This window comes from Centrocercus urophasianus, unplaced genomic scaffold (assembly GCF_019232065.1).
Source record: "Centrocercus urophasianus isolate 14NV4802_14NV808 unplaced genomic scaffold, USGS_Curo_1.0 seq_2, whole genome shotgun sequence".
Taxonomy (NCBI): domain Eukaryota; kingdom Metazoa; phylum Chordata; class Aves; order Galliformes; family Phasianidae; genus Centrocercus; species Centrocercus urophasianus.
In genome coordinates this window covers 3,044,923-3,059,922 of record NW_024884755.1, presented here as the reverse complement: position 1 = coordinate 3,059,922, position 15,000 = coordinate 3,044,923, and the positions used below count along the sequence as shown (strand labels likewise).

Genomic DNA, 15,000 nt, shown 5'->3' with positions numbered 1-15,000 from the left:
TCATAGTCAGAATGCCTCCTTTACATTTTTTTTTTATTGCTGTAATAAAGTTTTTATAGCTCCAAGGCAAGGTAATTCATGAAATGTCTAATTTAAAGATGAATTCTAATATTATTAATAAATATTTACCAGTTTAATAAAGTGCACATTTTTCACATTAAATATGATACACAGTTTTCATTTTCTATTTTTGAAATATAGATCAATGGCTGGAAAATCTGAGTACTGAGAAGCATTGTGTGAGTTCAGAGGAAAACTGCACAAGGACTCTGTCAGTGTTTTTATATTTCCCGATGTTACCCAGCATTTACGAGCAGAGGAGAAAAAAGATTACTGACTGCAACGCGGTGGTGGGAGTCACTCCACCTCACAGTATCACACAAATCAAGCAGTTGTCGGGAAGTGCCTGACACACGACCCTCCCCACATTGCTCCTCTGCATCAAATCCCGCAATTCTTCATCAGCTCTCTGTGACAAAACTCCACACACATCCCAGAACACAGATTTGAAATAGCAGTCACCCTGCTAAAATATCACCAGATTATGGTACATGAAGGCAGGAGCTCCCCTAGGTCTTCTCTTCGACCAGTGTGGGAACAAATCCATACCACTGGAGGCAATGTAAACCTTTACTCAGTGTAAGTATGCAAAAAAAAAGACCACTCCAAGTCAGGTTGCAAACCACTTGATAACACTGAAGGGACACATAACACAAGACTGATGTAACTTATGACATTTATTACATATTCCTGAAGAAATTTCTTTGGATCCAGTCTACACACACTCCATTGCTTCAGTTTACAGGTGTAACATTCTTGACTCTAAGCTTTTTATTATTTTTTGCTGTCTTTGGCACTCAACAAATCACCCAGCAGGTCCAGGGTATACAAAAGCCCATGCACAAAGAGATCTGAAAAGTACCATATCCTTCATGACCTGTTTCAGGCAGTCCCTGCTTTGTGTCTGCAGACTTACTGTACTAAACTCTATATTTCCTAAACAGTGAGCAGCTTGAGCTTCTTTCCGTATTAGTGCTAGCTACTCTTCATCATCTCAAAGCAAACATTAAAATTAGCAATGAAGTTGGAAGCCTGAAGAATTCCAGATAAATTTGCTGTGCGATAATTTGTAACTAATTAATTGTCACTCACCAGAATAATACAAAGAAAAAAAGATTTACATGAAATTATAACATGACAACACAATGACCCTTATTATAGTCCAGCAGCAAATCTGTATTTTCACTTCACCAGGTTTAGTAAAAGGTCTATGAAACAGCTAATCAGAATAACTATGGTTGATGTAAAATATCTGTTCAAGCTAATCATTCACCCTGGCTTTAATATCCAATACAGAATCTCATTCTAACTGTAACCACTGAGTTTAAAATGCTAAATATGATAAACTGACTCACAGCTATGTCTCATCTCAGGGAGTAAGAGTGTCACTGCTCAAAGCTTAAGGAACCCAGGCAGAGAGACCCTCAAAAGCCAACAGGGGAATGTACCAATGGAACCTCCTTCCATGATCACAGCCATAGAGTATGGATAGATTCTGAAGAAGTCTTGATACATCTTCACTTTTTATTGCTCTAATGACCAGAACTGAACACTGGAATTGGCCGAGCAGATCCATCTCTCATCTCTACCCTTGACAAGATCATTCCACCCCTTTCTAGAGGGCTTCAGAATAGTCCAGGAACATAGAAATCAGCTCAGCCTGCCCACAGTCTCCGATCAGAACAGGAGCACTGGGCAGAAGAAAGTCTTTTCATAGCTCTGCATTTCTGAGTGTGATTCAGGCAATGCATCCCTACAGGAGTTGTAAAAAAATAGATTTCCATTTGTAACTATTTAGCCCATGGAGTATACAGAAAATAGGGAAATATACACAGATATTATTGGTGACATACTGTGTCTGGCTCCCTTTCTAAGCTACTCTCAACAGTGTGCTTTCAGAATATCCTGCAGGCTGTCAAGTGCAGGTCCTACACCCAAAATGTAGAGAAGCAATTCCTACTCATGCTGTAGTACATTCTGGCCAAAGCAATGCTCTTTCAACACATTATGCCAATTATCAACTGTATAACAAATTCTTGAAAACTAACAGCAGAGAGGTACATGATGCCAATGGATATGGGCTTCCAAGTCTGTTCCCGAAATTAAAATTCTATGTTTATAAAGCCTGAGTGCTTTTTTACAAGAGATCTGTTTACACATGGTATAGCATTGTGCTGTACATTAACAACCATGTTTATCTTCCTGAATCCACCAATAGTAAACCTTTAAACATTTGCCAACTGCCTCAGGGAACTGAATAATAGCATATCATTGTTCACTGTGCTACACTGACAACATGTGTCATCATTCATACAGAATACGCCTGCACATAATGCAGAACATTGGCAAACGCTTGGTTGGACCACAATACCAAGAAATCACACATATCTTCAGAGAGGTCAATTAAAACTGATACACGACACAAAGCTATATTACTATGCTTTGACAGACAAGATTTTGCAACTGAAATGCAGAACTGAACCTACCATGTGCAATCCGTTGCTGTGGATGACGCCATCTTGCTCCATGAGATTTCGGGATATAGTAATGGAGGGGAGATCCAAGCTCTGAGGGGGAAACTGGGGTGTAAAGTCATTTCCTTGTGCTGTCAGCTGGTCACCAAGGCCCTGAAAGGGCAGCAGGATGTCTGCCATCCCCAGTGCAGGGTCTGACTCGGGCGGGGGTGTAATAGGTGGGATTTCGAACTCCTCATCCCCCAGGCTCGGCGTGTGGAACGTCTGCTAGAAAAAGACAGAACAAGGCAAACCACATTAGAGCACACTGTTATCAGCAGCCACACTTGACCAGTCATTCAAGTCTTGTTTTATACTCATATGCAAACTCTATACATAATTAAAAAATTAAAAAAAAAAAAAGTTTCATATACTAACAGGGTTTGTGGATCATTCTGATTAAGGATTTAAGTCTAATTATCATATGGCTTTAATAGAGTATCAGTATTAACAGTTTTTTAATGCGTGCTTAATTAGCAACATCTGTCTTTGTTGTTAGTCCGAGTATCAGCTACACTGGATTTGGCTGTATAACAAATTGCCACTTTATTGATATGTTAGTGAAATAGCACAAACAGCTTATATTGCTCTCATGCTTCATAAAATATCAACAATTTTGTAGCACACACACAACATTAATTCAGAACCGACCATGCCACATCTTTTGTCTCCTTTTTGCCTTCTTCATAAACATGAAATACAACAATTCTGGTCCTTATTTCTTCTCCATCCCATAAGTGCAATGCATCCTTCTACACACCAGTTTTGTAATTTGGAAGAGAGCAATGTACAAAACAGCGCGGGTGATTACCACGGCTTAGTAAAGCCAGCCAGCTTTGTTTAAACAGTAGGTTTGTTGCAAACCAAACACCTGTTAAGATGCCTTTAGCAAAACATTTACTGCCAGTTATCTACAGTGTCTGTGCATGTTCGTACATGTGCATGTGTATGTCGTAGACGATCTTTATTCAAGCAGAGCCTGTATCTGGCTTCAACATTGCTGACTTTTATTTGGCAAACAAATGAGCTATGCTTATTCAAATTTCTTGCGAGTTAAATGAACTTTCATATATTATTTCAGGTCCACTGCTACTTAATAATAGAAATCCAGTGCTTGAAATTAGGCCATTTTAAATGGACCCAAATCAGGACTGTCTTGATCAAACTGGGCAGTTGGCAATCCTAAAATAGGCACTCTGTCTTGTTCTGGACATGCAACGCTGCTCTGGGACTTGTTTGTTTGTATTAGTTCAGGATTCTAGATGAGAGGGGGGAAATTGTTTTATGTATTATTTACATTGTTTGAAAGAGTGACTTAATGCCAGTTAATTTTAAAATGATATGTTCAGTGAAAGATCTCATTAACTGCTGCAAATTGTCATCCTTCAAACTGTTAATGATGATATAAATTAATAACCGCTTCAGAGAAGATGGAAACCGAAACACAGGAAAAACCTTTGCTTGCATATAGAACCTGTCAGCTGTCATTATTGGTCTCGCACCAGAAATGATGAGGTCCCAGACTGCTGCGGTCTGCAGTACCGTCAGCCTGCTGAGATGTGAGAACAATCCTGTAACTTAATTCTGGACGTGAAGGCTGGGCCTGGATGTTTGACTCTGCTGTATCACAAAAGGTGTGATTTCTTCTCCCTGTGGATCCCTTAGTCCACAAACACAAAGGATGGATTGGCCACGAGAAGTGGTTGGCTAATGAACATAACCCTATGGCTGCATTTGCAGTTATTTTGGCACTAATGTGGTCTAGTAACAGATGCAACTGTAATTTGTGACTCATTTGCTACCCCATTACTGCTTAATGAAATCTAACATATCACATTAACAATACGGATAAACACTCATTCTTGATATGTGGCATTTGGCTGTTTTCATTACCACTGTAATTAACACTTGAAATATTATTTCAATAAATATTTAAGGTGTTTTAAAATGGGTCGTGGTAATCATGACATAGAGACAGAAAACATAAAGCAAATGTGAAGCTTCTTAGCCTGAATGTGCTCTAGGATTACACTCTTAAGGCATTATTTACAGGAATAAAATGGGCTTCCAGCTTTGCAGTGCTCATGCCCAAAATGCTAGCGAGAAATCTACAGCCGTGCTAATGTAAAAACACTATAATTAAACCCATTGTAATACAGTAATTGCAAACTTAGGCTTGTGCTTTAATGCAAGTGCTAACACTTAATGATATTTTCATTCCTTGTTCAAGCAAAAGGGTTCGGTGAAATCAGTATCATAGTGCATTTGAACCTCCCTTTACCCATTGTATTTATGAGATAGTAGTAATTAAAAGAATTGGATCTTCTTTCCTCATCTAGTAGAATAAATCTAGGACATCTGTGTAAATACGTAACACAGCCAGGCAATAATACTCAATTTTACTTAGAGAAACAACATTGATCTTAATAGTCACAGCTTAGTATAAAAGGGAAAGTGAATTGATGAATGCAATAACAATTTTTTAATCGTAAATTTAATTCTCACAGTGTAACTTTTCCAAGTACGTGTGTACCCTTCTAAAAAACATATCAAGGACTTAAGAATGAAGATGAAATAGATGTACTCTAAGAAGAAAGAAAGCCCCTAAGTGAAGAAGTCTTAAATTCAAATCACTGGGCCACTCAGACAGCAGAAGGGCTCTGCATAGCATGCAATCCAGGATTTCGGAAAGGTGCTGTTATGCCTAAAAGAAGGTCTAACATTTGTGAGATTCATCTTACCATTTTTTTTTTAACTTATTAACTTTTCAAATATTTATAAAAACACACAGACACAAAAACTGTGTGCATGCTTAAATGCCATCTGTACTGAAATGTTCAAAACATTTGTTCCTTTTGATAAAAATGCAAATCTGGAGAACTGTTGTATCAACATTTAACAGCCAATGTCTGACACGGTGAATTATCACAGCTGGAATTAAATTGTCTCTGAACAGCTGCTGGCAGCAGAGCTTTCATCAATGTTTGATTCAAATGTAGGAAAGAAATTCTACAGAAAGAAACATCATGTTGTCATTACAGATGGGGTTTGTGTTCATTATCACAAATAACACTGGAGCTAGTGCCAAACAATATTCCCTTATCTAAGCAGTCTTGCTGGGTAAAAAGAGATGGTGGCCATTGTATAAGTGATTCATAAAATAAGACTCTTAATTCCAATCTTCATATTTATTGTTACACTCTTCTACTTATTTTCTCCGAGATCTTTTTTTTTTAATATTCTGAGAATACTTGCAACTGAATTACCACTTACAACATGTGAAGTCATTGCTGCCCAGGTTTTAACCTCTTCTTACGTCTGGAAGATCGTTTATGGGATGCACGCTATATAAAAACAGTGTTCTTTACATTGACACACAGATTACAAGGCAATGCCTCCTGCACTTTCCATCCTTTCACTCTTTGGAATAAAAGATGTTGATTCTTAGCAATGAGCAAAAGGTGTTTCTGTATGGAGCTGGGGTCAATATTAGCATGTTGATGGACTATCAGCTGACTGCAAGGGGCCCCCCTGTAACAACAAATGCACGCAGGCCATAGCTGCCATGCCTTCCTCCCATCTCCCACCCAAAACCACTGAGCACACCTCTCAGCTCACAGCCCAGGCAGCCCCCCCTACCCAGCCCAGGTTTGTTCCCAGCCCTGTTCCCTCATGCAGCATGCAGCCTTCAGGAACAAAGTTAGATTTGTTCTTCTAACTTAGCTGACTATTAAGAACCCAAATTAAAATATTTGTATCTATAGCAAAAATTACACATTAGCTAGGATTGCCTGTTACTAAGTTTGTTTATTTGCTTCCTTCTGTTTATGATTTTTTTTTGTAATTAAAGCAGATTTGTTTCTATTGACATGCCATGTAAGTAACAGCCTTATGGACAGCTAAATTGACTAGTAATGGAGAGCTGTCAGGTTATTTTCTTTCTCATTAAAGTCTTTATTTTGTGCTCCATAAAACACACTGAAATTCAGCCCTTCATTCTTCACCCATTCACAGTCTGTTAAATTATCTAAGCACAGTAGAATATAAGCATAGATAAAACAAAGAAAAGAAAAACATCTACCTCATTTGCAGCAAGAAATGCATTATTTGCCTCTGCCATGTTCATGTAGTTGTTATTGTTTCCAAACTGAAAGAAAAATAAATATTTGGATTTTAATGCATGCCACCATTTTCATTTTCCATCATGAAAAATGTTTTAAAATACAAAAACACAAGACAAACAGATAAGATGTGATTTTGCACATGTCCTCTGAAGTCAGAATCAGATTCCATGTGACAGTGTTGTGATTATTACATTCTCTCCATCCCCAGACCTGTACACGAAAGATCTCCAAGCGCATTTCTTTGACCTTCTGTGTACTGAGGCCACCCCACAGACCTACAGATGCCTTTGGAAATCAAGTGCTCATTACTAATGGACTATTCTCCATAATAAATAAATAAATAAATAAATAAATGCTACGCTTTTCCTGATGCACATAATTGTACTTTGCAGATGATTCTGATCTTGTGGACAGCTGTAGTTAGAAGTAGCTGCTGTATTAAAAGAGATGAAGGTAAGAAAGGGAAGAGCATCTGCAACATTGCTTTTAAAATCCCATTCTATCTACAAACTAAATAGCCAAACAATCCCCCTTTGTCCATCACTCATTCCAGTTGAGCTCCCACTCCCAAACAACCTGGAATGCCAGGAGACTTCACCCATCAGAGGAACTGCTTTATGCTGAGATCCCGAGACGTGCCCAAGGCAGAGGTGCTGAGTGCCTCACTCATGCAGTGCAGCTCCCATGGGGGTGAGCAGGAAGGACTCAACAGATGCCATCAAGCCATTTCAACCCAACATTGAAGTACGAACATTTGTGGGTAAACATAAGTACTTTTTCTTCTATAGACTGAGCACAGAAAGGAAAAGACTATCAGCATTTGGCTAATTGGCACTGAGCATGCTTATTCTCATAAAAGGCATTTCCAAAAGGCAGGCAGGTATTTGATTTGAGGAACAGACAGCACACGTTCAAGTTTCTAGTCTTGGGCACAGCACACATTGCAGAGATCCCAGTGAAAGCGAAGCATCACCACCACGATGCCCAGCCTTGCAGTGCTGCTCCGGGTCTGCACACAGCACCTCCTTATTCTCATGTTTGTGACTTCTGCAAAGCAACTTTTTCCACCGGCTTTCGTTTTATCTTGCCAGACTCCCAGCAGCATTCAGGAACAGAGGGGGACCATAGAGCAACTCTTCCAAGAGTGTTTCTTTCCCATAAAAATCCAAATTCTTTTCTCAAGTGCTGAATCTTTCAGCTTGTATCACATTAAGAAACAGAAATGTTTACACATTATGTAAGCTGCTTCACAGCTATTTAAACTCTGCTTTCCTTAGCTACACAGGAACTCAAATAATGTCATCCACTTTTAAATCTCAGACATCACTGGGGAGGGAATTTTAAAAAATAACATGAAATTAAATTGCACCTTTAAGTTACTGTTTTGGCTCAGAAAGATGCGTGCATGGATACCAAGACATAATTCTACAGCTCAACACCAGGATCAACAAGATAGGCAGGTTTTTTTCATGTCAGTTAGAGACAAACTAAGAAGGTTTTGCATGAAAAAAAACCCTCAAATGGTCCCAATAGAGCTGTTGTTTTGACAACAAAATAATAGTAATAATAATAATAATAATAATAATATCAGTTTTTCAAACTGTACCTAAATGCACAGGTAAAACAAACTTATATAGCTGCAACACTGGATAAATGAATGGGAACAAACCCAATCCTATTTCCATTAGCTTAGAGTCCTAGGGCCTCCAGAGCCACAAATGAGAATGCAGCTGAATTTTACCTTGAATAATACAACTCTACATTATTTTGATCAACATGCATTCCTCACATCACAACTACTGCCAGTTTGAATGCCAAGCATGATTTATAAGAATAATGCATAGGAGAAAGTGAATGCACACTATTCTATTTTATTAAGACTGAGAGAGTAAATGATATAATGAGGACTGCCAAAGCTAGAAGTTGCAGCTACGTGGCCCTGTGGCTCTTATAAGGATACAATATTTAGGACTCTGTGGTACATGGCTCAAGCACTGATGTCAGAACCTGACACATTTAAGCTTTTGTTAATATGGATAAAAAAAACACTGCAATTTATTTTTTTCTCTCTGAATTAGAAATCCATTTAAGGCACACAACAATTATCAGTGAGTATTTCTAAGATTAACATTCCTTATTATCTAATGGTACCTATAACAACAAAAGAAAATAAAATGGTTATTATCTTAAGGACCTAAACAATTCAAAAAACAAATTAAGCTTAGAGTGAAATAAGAACTGGGTTAGAAATCCTCTTCTGAACAGTTAGTCTGCGAATGTAATTACTGAAGAAACTACAGCTAATCAGCTGTGAATTGTATCCATTAATTAGTATTTGCCCTGGAGAAATGAGAAAAATCAGTAACAATGTTAACACTGCAATGCACTGATGAATACTGAAACACAGGGCCCTCAGCGTTTAGTCAAGCAGGTGGCTCCAATGGTCCAAGTAATTTAAAAAGCTCTCACCTGAAGTGCAGAGCTGGAATTACAAAGCACTTCTTGCATATCTTTGTATCTATATAAGGCTATAATTAATGGCTTTTAATTTAGAAACGCTTTATGATCAGTGGGGAACAGTTATAAATCATTCTAAATAGAACAAGGGGTTCTTGCCTATTTTAGTAAAATAATTTGGGAAAGATGTTTTCTGTAAAATGACTCTTGTTACAATCAATGCTTTTCTCCTTTAGTTTCTGGCGGATCACTTGCCCAGACCCCTCATAAACATGACAGAGCATCCCTCCACTTGACAGCGGGCATTCAAATTAAAGGGTCAGATCCGGCAATTGTGTCTGCCCAGGTACAGCCCTGTGGGGTCCCACCTCCACCTCCTGTGTTTCCCTGGGTCAGAGCAAGACTCAGATGCAGCACCTCGTTCAGCTATCTTTTTGTTTCATGCTGGCTTTGTGACGCTTTGCAAATGAGTTAGCCATAGCTATGAGCAAGGTTTTGCATGAACTTTTAGCATCTAAATATCTCACAGCACTCAGTTCTGTAACCACAAAGGAATAGGAACTTTCCAGCTTCCTTTGTCAACATCAGTGTGTTGTGTTTTTTTTACAAAAATAGTTGTTGCCTTTCAAGCAATATCTGCAATGTCAATCAAAGCAAACACTACAACACTACTTGTTTCCTTTGATTCTAGGAACTCAACAAACTCCATCTTAAGGTTCAAGAAACATTAAGCTTGAGTGTCATACCTTATTGTCACGGCAAATCAATGGAAACCATCCATACACATATGTTGATTTTACAGAACGGACTGCAAACAAACAAAACCTCTTCTGAACTTACTGTGAAACACAGCTTACATTCTTCATGCAAATTATTGCACGTAAAGTATGACAGTTCAGTTCTCTACTCTTCTGCTACAAGGGCCCTTGAAGTGGCCCTGCTGCACTCCACAGGCACTGAGAAGAATGCTGTTGGGAGGCTGGGCGTTTGCTTACTAACACCTTGTATAAAGAATGTCAAGAAAACTGATTGTTTCTAAAATAGTTCATTGATGCTCTTCTCTTAGCCGTGACTACTCAACCTAAAGCCCAACATGTAGGCTTAATGCTCTTTTGTAGAAAGAGTCTGTATATGTAATGACATACACTTATGACATACGTATGACATACACTCTATCTTTCCCCAGTGCATGCCCTAAGGAAGACCAAATCAGCTCCTGCCTAGACTTTAAAAACCGTATCATTGCACTTCTGCAAACTACATATTTTCAAAGACCAAAAGTAGGCCAGACATTACAGTAACTGTGCATCAAAACGTGACTGGGCTTCCAAACCACCCTTTGTAGCTACCAGAGATTAAAAATTGTTGGGTTCTGAAAGCACCAAAACAAACAAATTCACATAAATCAAGGAACTGATGTTCTAAGAAGTGTGACATGGTTGGCTTCATTAAATAAATCTTGACAGCTGGGGATACAAATCAGTCACTAAATAGCCAGGGAGTTTGAATTCCTAAAACAACAGCAACAAAAAACCCACTAAAACTTCAGAAAAATCCCAAAAGATTAAATATGAACCACTCCTTGAGTTCTTTTGCAGCTCTGATGAGTCAAAAGCCACAGCAAGAAATAAGCAGAATGAAAGTTTACACCATGAAAACATAATACACATAAGTATAAAGACTGAAACTTATTGTTATTAGTTATGAAGTTGTTCTGGACACAGTATAATTTTGAACATATAAATTTTATGGGAACTTTGCTACTGATTTTAATTGAAGTTTTTTTGTTAGAACTCTGGACATTTCTATCTTTAAGTCAACCTAATTGTGATGCAACTCTAATCTGAAAAGCATTGCAGCTCATATCCACTATTCATTGGCAAAACAAGGGTAATTGGAGACATATTTAAGGAACATAAAATTAGGCATACAGCTACCCAGATTTTTCTCTGAGCATCTCAATGGAACAAACAAGAATTTTTATAAATTATAAATATAAATTATAAATATTTTATGCTAAAGAGTAAAATGAGATTCATCAGGCAAACCACATTAGGTTTTTTAAATAAGTCCTTTAATAATAATGCTGGTTAATTTAGCAATGCAAGAAAAAAAGAGAGGATAGGATTGGGTAAGTTACTGTTCCAGCACAGAATAAAAGTAAAACTATGGAATGTGAATAAATGTTCCAAATGAAAAATATCAAACAAAATAAGTATTAAAAAACTGCACACATTTTGTCATCTTCTCAGAATATACCAAGAAACTGACATTTGGCTTAAACAGAATGATTGCAATTCTGTACACAAAGATTATATATCATTAATCTGAGAATAAATAAAAGATTCATTGGAAATGACTACAGAATTCTCCTCTCCCTCCTCATGACTCTAAGAGTCCTTTCACAATTATTGGTTAATTTTCATCAAAGCATACATTTTAAGTTTCTCAGCTCAGATACTCCATAGTATCTTCAGACAAGAATTCTGACTGGCTTGATGCTGAACTTCTGCCTGCAAAGTAGTGCTAAGTTAGTTCTGTCATGTCAGAGCATTACAAGTGCACTTGTGTATGTGCTTCAGGTAGTTGCATAACCACCAAATTCTATCATTTCTAATGTCAATTTACTACTTATGGAAAACAGCATCCTCAGCTGATCACAGTTCCAGTAGTTCTGTAAATAGATCAGAAACCATATCTTTTTTTAAATAAGAACATTAGCAAAATCATTCTTCTATAGTGTGAACATGCTCATATGTTATATACAGAATAATATCCACTTGCACAAACACACATTATGGCAAAGATCTCAGTTCTATCTTCATATCTGGCAAAATAATTCCTCTGAGGTTGCACAATCCTTATGAGTAAAAAGAAAGATAACGATCCCAAAAGATGTAATTACAGACCAAAACTAAATTTGCAGGTCTAAGTACTGTATCTTAATAATTTCACTGGAGAACATCTTCACTGCATTTGGGCAGATTTGATTTTGCTGCCCAACCAATAATTACAGCTCTGGCAAATACAATGCCTGATAAGGACATCAATTAAGAATGAGCATTGTGTTATTTAAAAAAAAAAAAAAAAAATCATGTTCACAGCCTGTCTGATTGAATGAAATGCCAAATTAAATTAATGGAGATTGCTAAGTCTAGCTGACTGGTGGGGAACCATGCAGAAAGTGGGACAGCATAGACAATAAACTGTCTGTAATTAAAAGATGAGAAGCTGGACTAAAGCTACTTCAGCCTGATTACTCCAAACAAAACAGTATACACTAAAATTACTTTGGTAACAGAAGTAGATGGGGTGGGAATAGGTTTTGGGAGAGGTTTATTATTATTTCACTAGTACCTTGTATCATCAGATATATTGCATTAAATGTTTCTTTTCATCAGGAAACACAATTTATTTTCTTAGTGAAAGTAAAAATTACATTTCTATTCCAGATGGATATCCAGCTAATCTCTGTAGAGGCTCTACTTTTAAGTAAGATGTGCTCATAGCAGGAGCAGTGTGTTCTTCTCTGGAAGAGCAACTACTTCTTGACAGTTTCAATACTTCAGAAGCAGTAGGTGGCATTCATATTATTTTATAAAATACAAGTATCTATTTTATTTTTGCCACTAGAAGCTAGGAAGCAGATTTTAGTAGCTGGTACACAGATGTAACATCACTACATTTGTTAGGGATTTATACTCATAAAAGCATATTTCAAAACTTGAAATGTAAGCCTTGTACATAGATAAAGGACAAATTTTATCTCAAAAGGAATGCAAAATGATGTCCTCAATTTTGACGCTACAGAGCTACCCTGAGAAGTTTTTGTGCTGCCCTGGCATGGTTCTAACAGTTTTGAAGAAACGCCATTCTTTGCCAACTGCAAAAAGTATTGTTTACCACCACCAACAAGTAGCTTTTGGAGTTTAGGCACTGATTCACTGAGTTCAGAAGAGATGGACAGTCTGACCAGATGCAGCCAAAGTGCTCTCCATTTGGGATGGCTTTTGTCCAAACGTCATCAAACAGATATTGGAATCCACCTCCACTGACATTCAAACCACTATACTTGTGTACGTGTAGGGTATTTACATAAGCACAGACACAACACATTTGTCATCAAAAGATACTGGTTTTGATTAATTTCATGTTGAGCGTACTGCTTAATATGCAAGATTCATAATTGAACCTTTCCATTCCAATTCCTACAACAAATTTATGATATATTGTTATAGGATAACACAATAGAAATCAGCTTCCTGAGGCAGATTACAATATTCTGCATGTTTTCAGGGAAAGATATCTTCTGAAAGTAGATTCATTTTCTGCTAGGTTCTACTACTAATTTTTTAGGAAATCTCTTAGTACATCTGCAAAAAACTACCTGGAATGTATTGGCTTTGCAGGCTTCACCCACCACAACTTACTGCACCATGGTTATTTTTACCATTTTTTTCCAGGATTTAGAAAATCCTCCTAAGGATTCTCTACAACACTGTATTAGGATCCTCACCTTTGATCGAGGTTCTGTAATGAGGAGGAAATTCAGGCCCCACTGAAAACAAAACGAGTTCCTACAATGGCTCCAGAAGATTTATTTGCTTAAAACCATATCGCTGTTGAGAAACTGGCCAGCAAGCATAAAATATTAAAATAAGCGTATTTAAATATCCAGTTTTGCAATCACATCTCTGAATTTTAAGCAAATTAGTTGTTCATTTCATGCAAGTTAATAGGAATAATTAGGGTTCATTAATTATTGTACAATCATACATTTGGCAGCCTTCTGATATTTAAAATCTTAAATGCCTTTAATTCAGGCAACCACTCGGATTCCTACTGCTGAGTGTTAAACATCTGCCACACTAATTTTCATATAGATGTGCCTATGTATATACATATGCATGTATACACATGCTTTTACTGATTGCTTATAGCCAAAAAAAAAAAGAACCTCAGCAAATAAAGCACTTGAGTAAGATCCTAAAGAAAACAGACATTGATATTTTATTCATATATCCTCAAATCTCCCTCAGACACATTGTTTGCAAATAGCACAGATTTAAAAGTTTTCAGAAAGCAATTAGAAGGAAAATATTTGAAATTACTTTAAAAGCTTTCAGCCAACAAATAAAAACTTCAACAATAACAGTAAAAAGCACTGTCTTAATCTCTCCAATTCCAGCTAAACTCTTTAATATGAACTCCTTCAGTGAATTCCATGGCCAAAAGCAGTAACTGAATGATATTTTGCCAAGTGTGATACTGAGCAATCTAAGGAACAGTAATGAAAGGAATATTTAATGGTCTCGTGCTAGACATTTTCAGATCTCTTAAGAAAGATACAGGCAATAAATATTTTTATATGCAAGAAGTAACTTTATATGAATATACACGGTATTATTACTCTGCTGACTGACAGTCAAAGCAATTCCATGTATGCCAGATTCCTAATGCTACTTATTCTGTATTTAAATGTATAAATTTTAAAAGGTGATCTAAAGTGCAGTACTGGTCCTGACATTCATACAAAAATAAAATGTTTTAAAATTAGTATGAATCATGAAATTTCTCTCCAAGACCAATCCACCAAATGCTTTGCTACCATATGTACAAAGAGTTTCAATTTACCATGTTTGCAAATTGTAGACAAGGATGTGTTTTCCATTCTACCCTCTTGGCTTCAAAGGTACTAAAACTGAGAACTGAACATGTATTCTAGGCATTTTTGTGCATCCACCTACATATATATTAAGACTATTTTTCCTCTATAAAAGGTGGATAAAATTATTAAATTCAGACCAATACACTAAGTTTCCCACAAAAACAAAAAGAAAGAGCTC

General features: G+C 37.0%; 1 protein-coding gene across 15 annotated transcripts in view; it reads right to left on the bottom strand.

Annotated features, from left to right (window-relative positions):
- TOX3 (TOX high mobility group box family member 3) overlaps positions 1–15,000 on the bottom strand; it is a 238,701-nt gene that overhangs the window by 18,209 nt on the left and 205,492 nt on the right. For 13 of the 15 annotated variants that reach the window (XM_042821635.1, XM_042821637.1, XM_042821638.1 and 10 more), the window contains 2 exons: positions 6,655–6,720; positions 2,547–2,801 (listed from right to left, as the gene is read on the bottom strand). In XM_042821635.1, coding sequence (XP_042677569.1) covers positions 2,547–2,801; positions 6,655–6,699 — 300 coding nt within the window. In that variant the 5' untranslated portion in view covers positions 6,700–6,720. The remainder of the gene's footprint in view (positions 1–2,546; positions 2,802–6,654; positions 6,721–15,000) is intronic. The other 2 variants (XM_042821646.1, XM_042821632.1) reach the window with 1 other exon arrangement.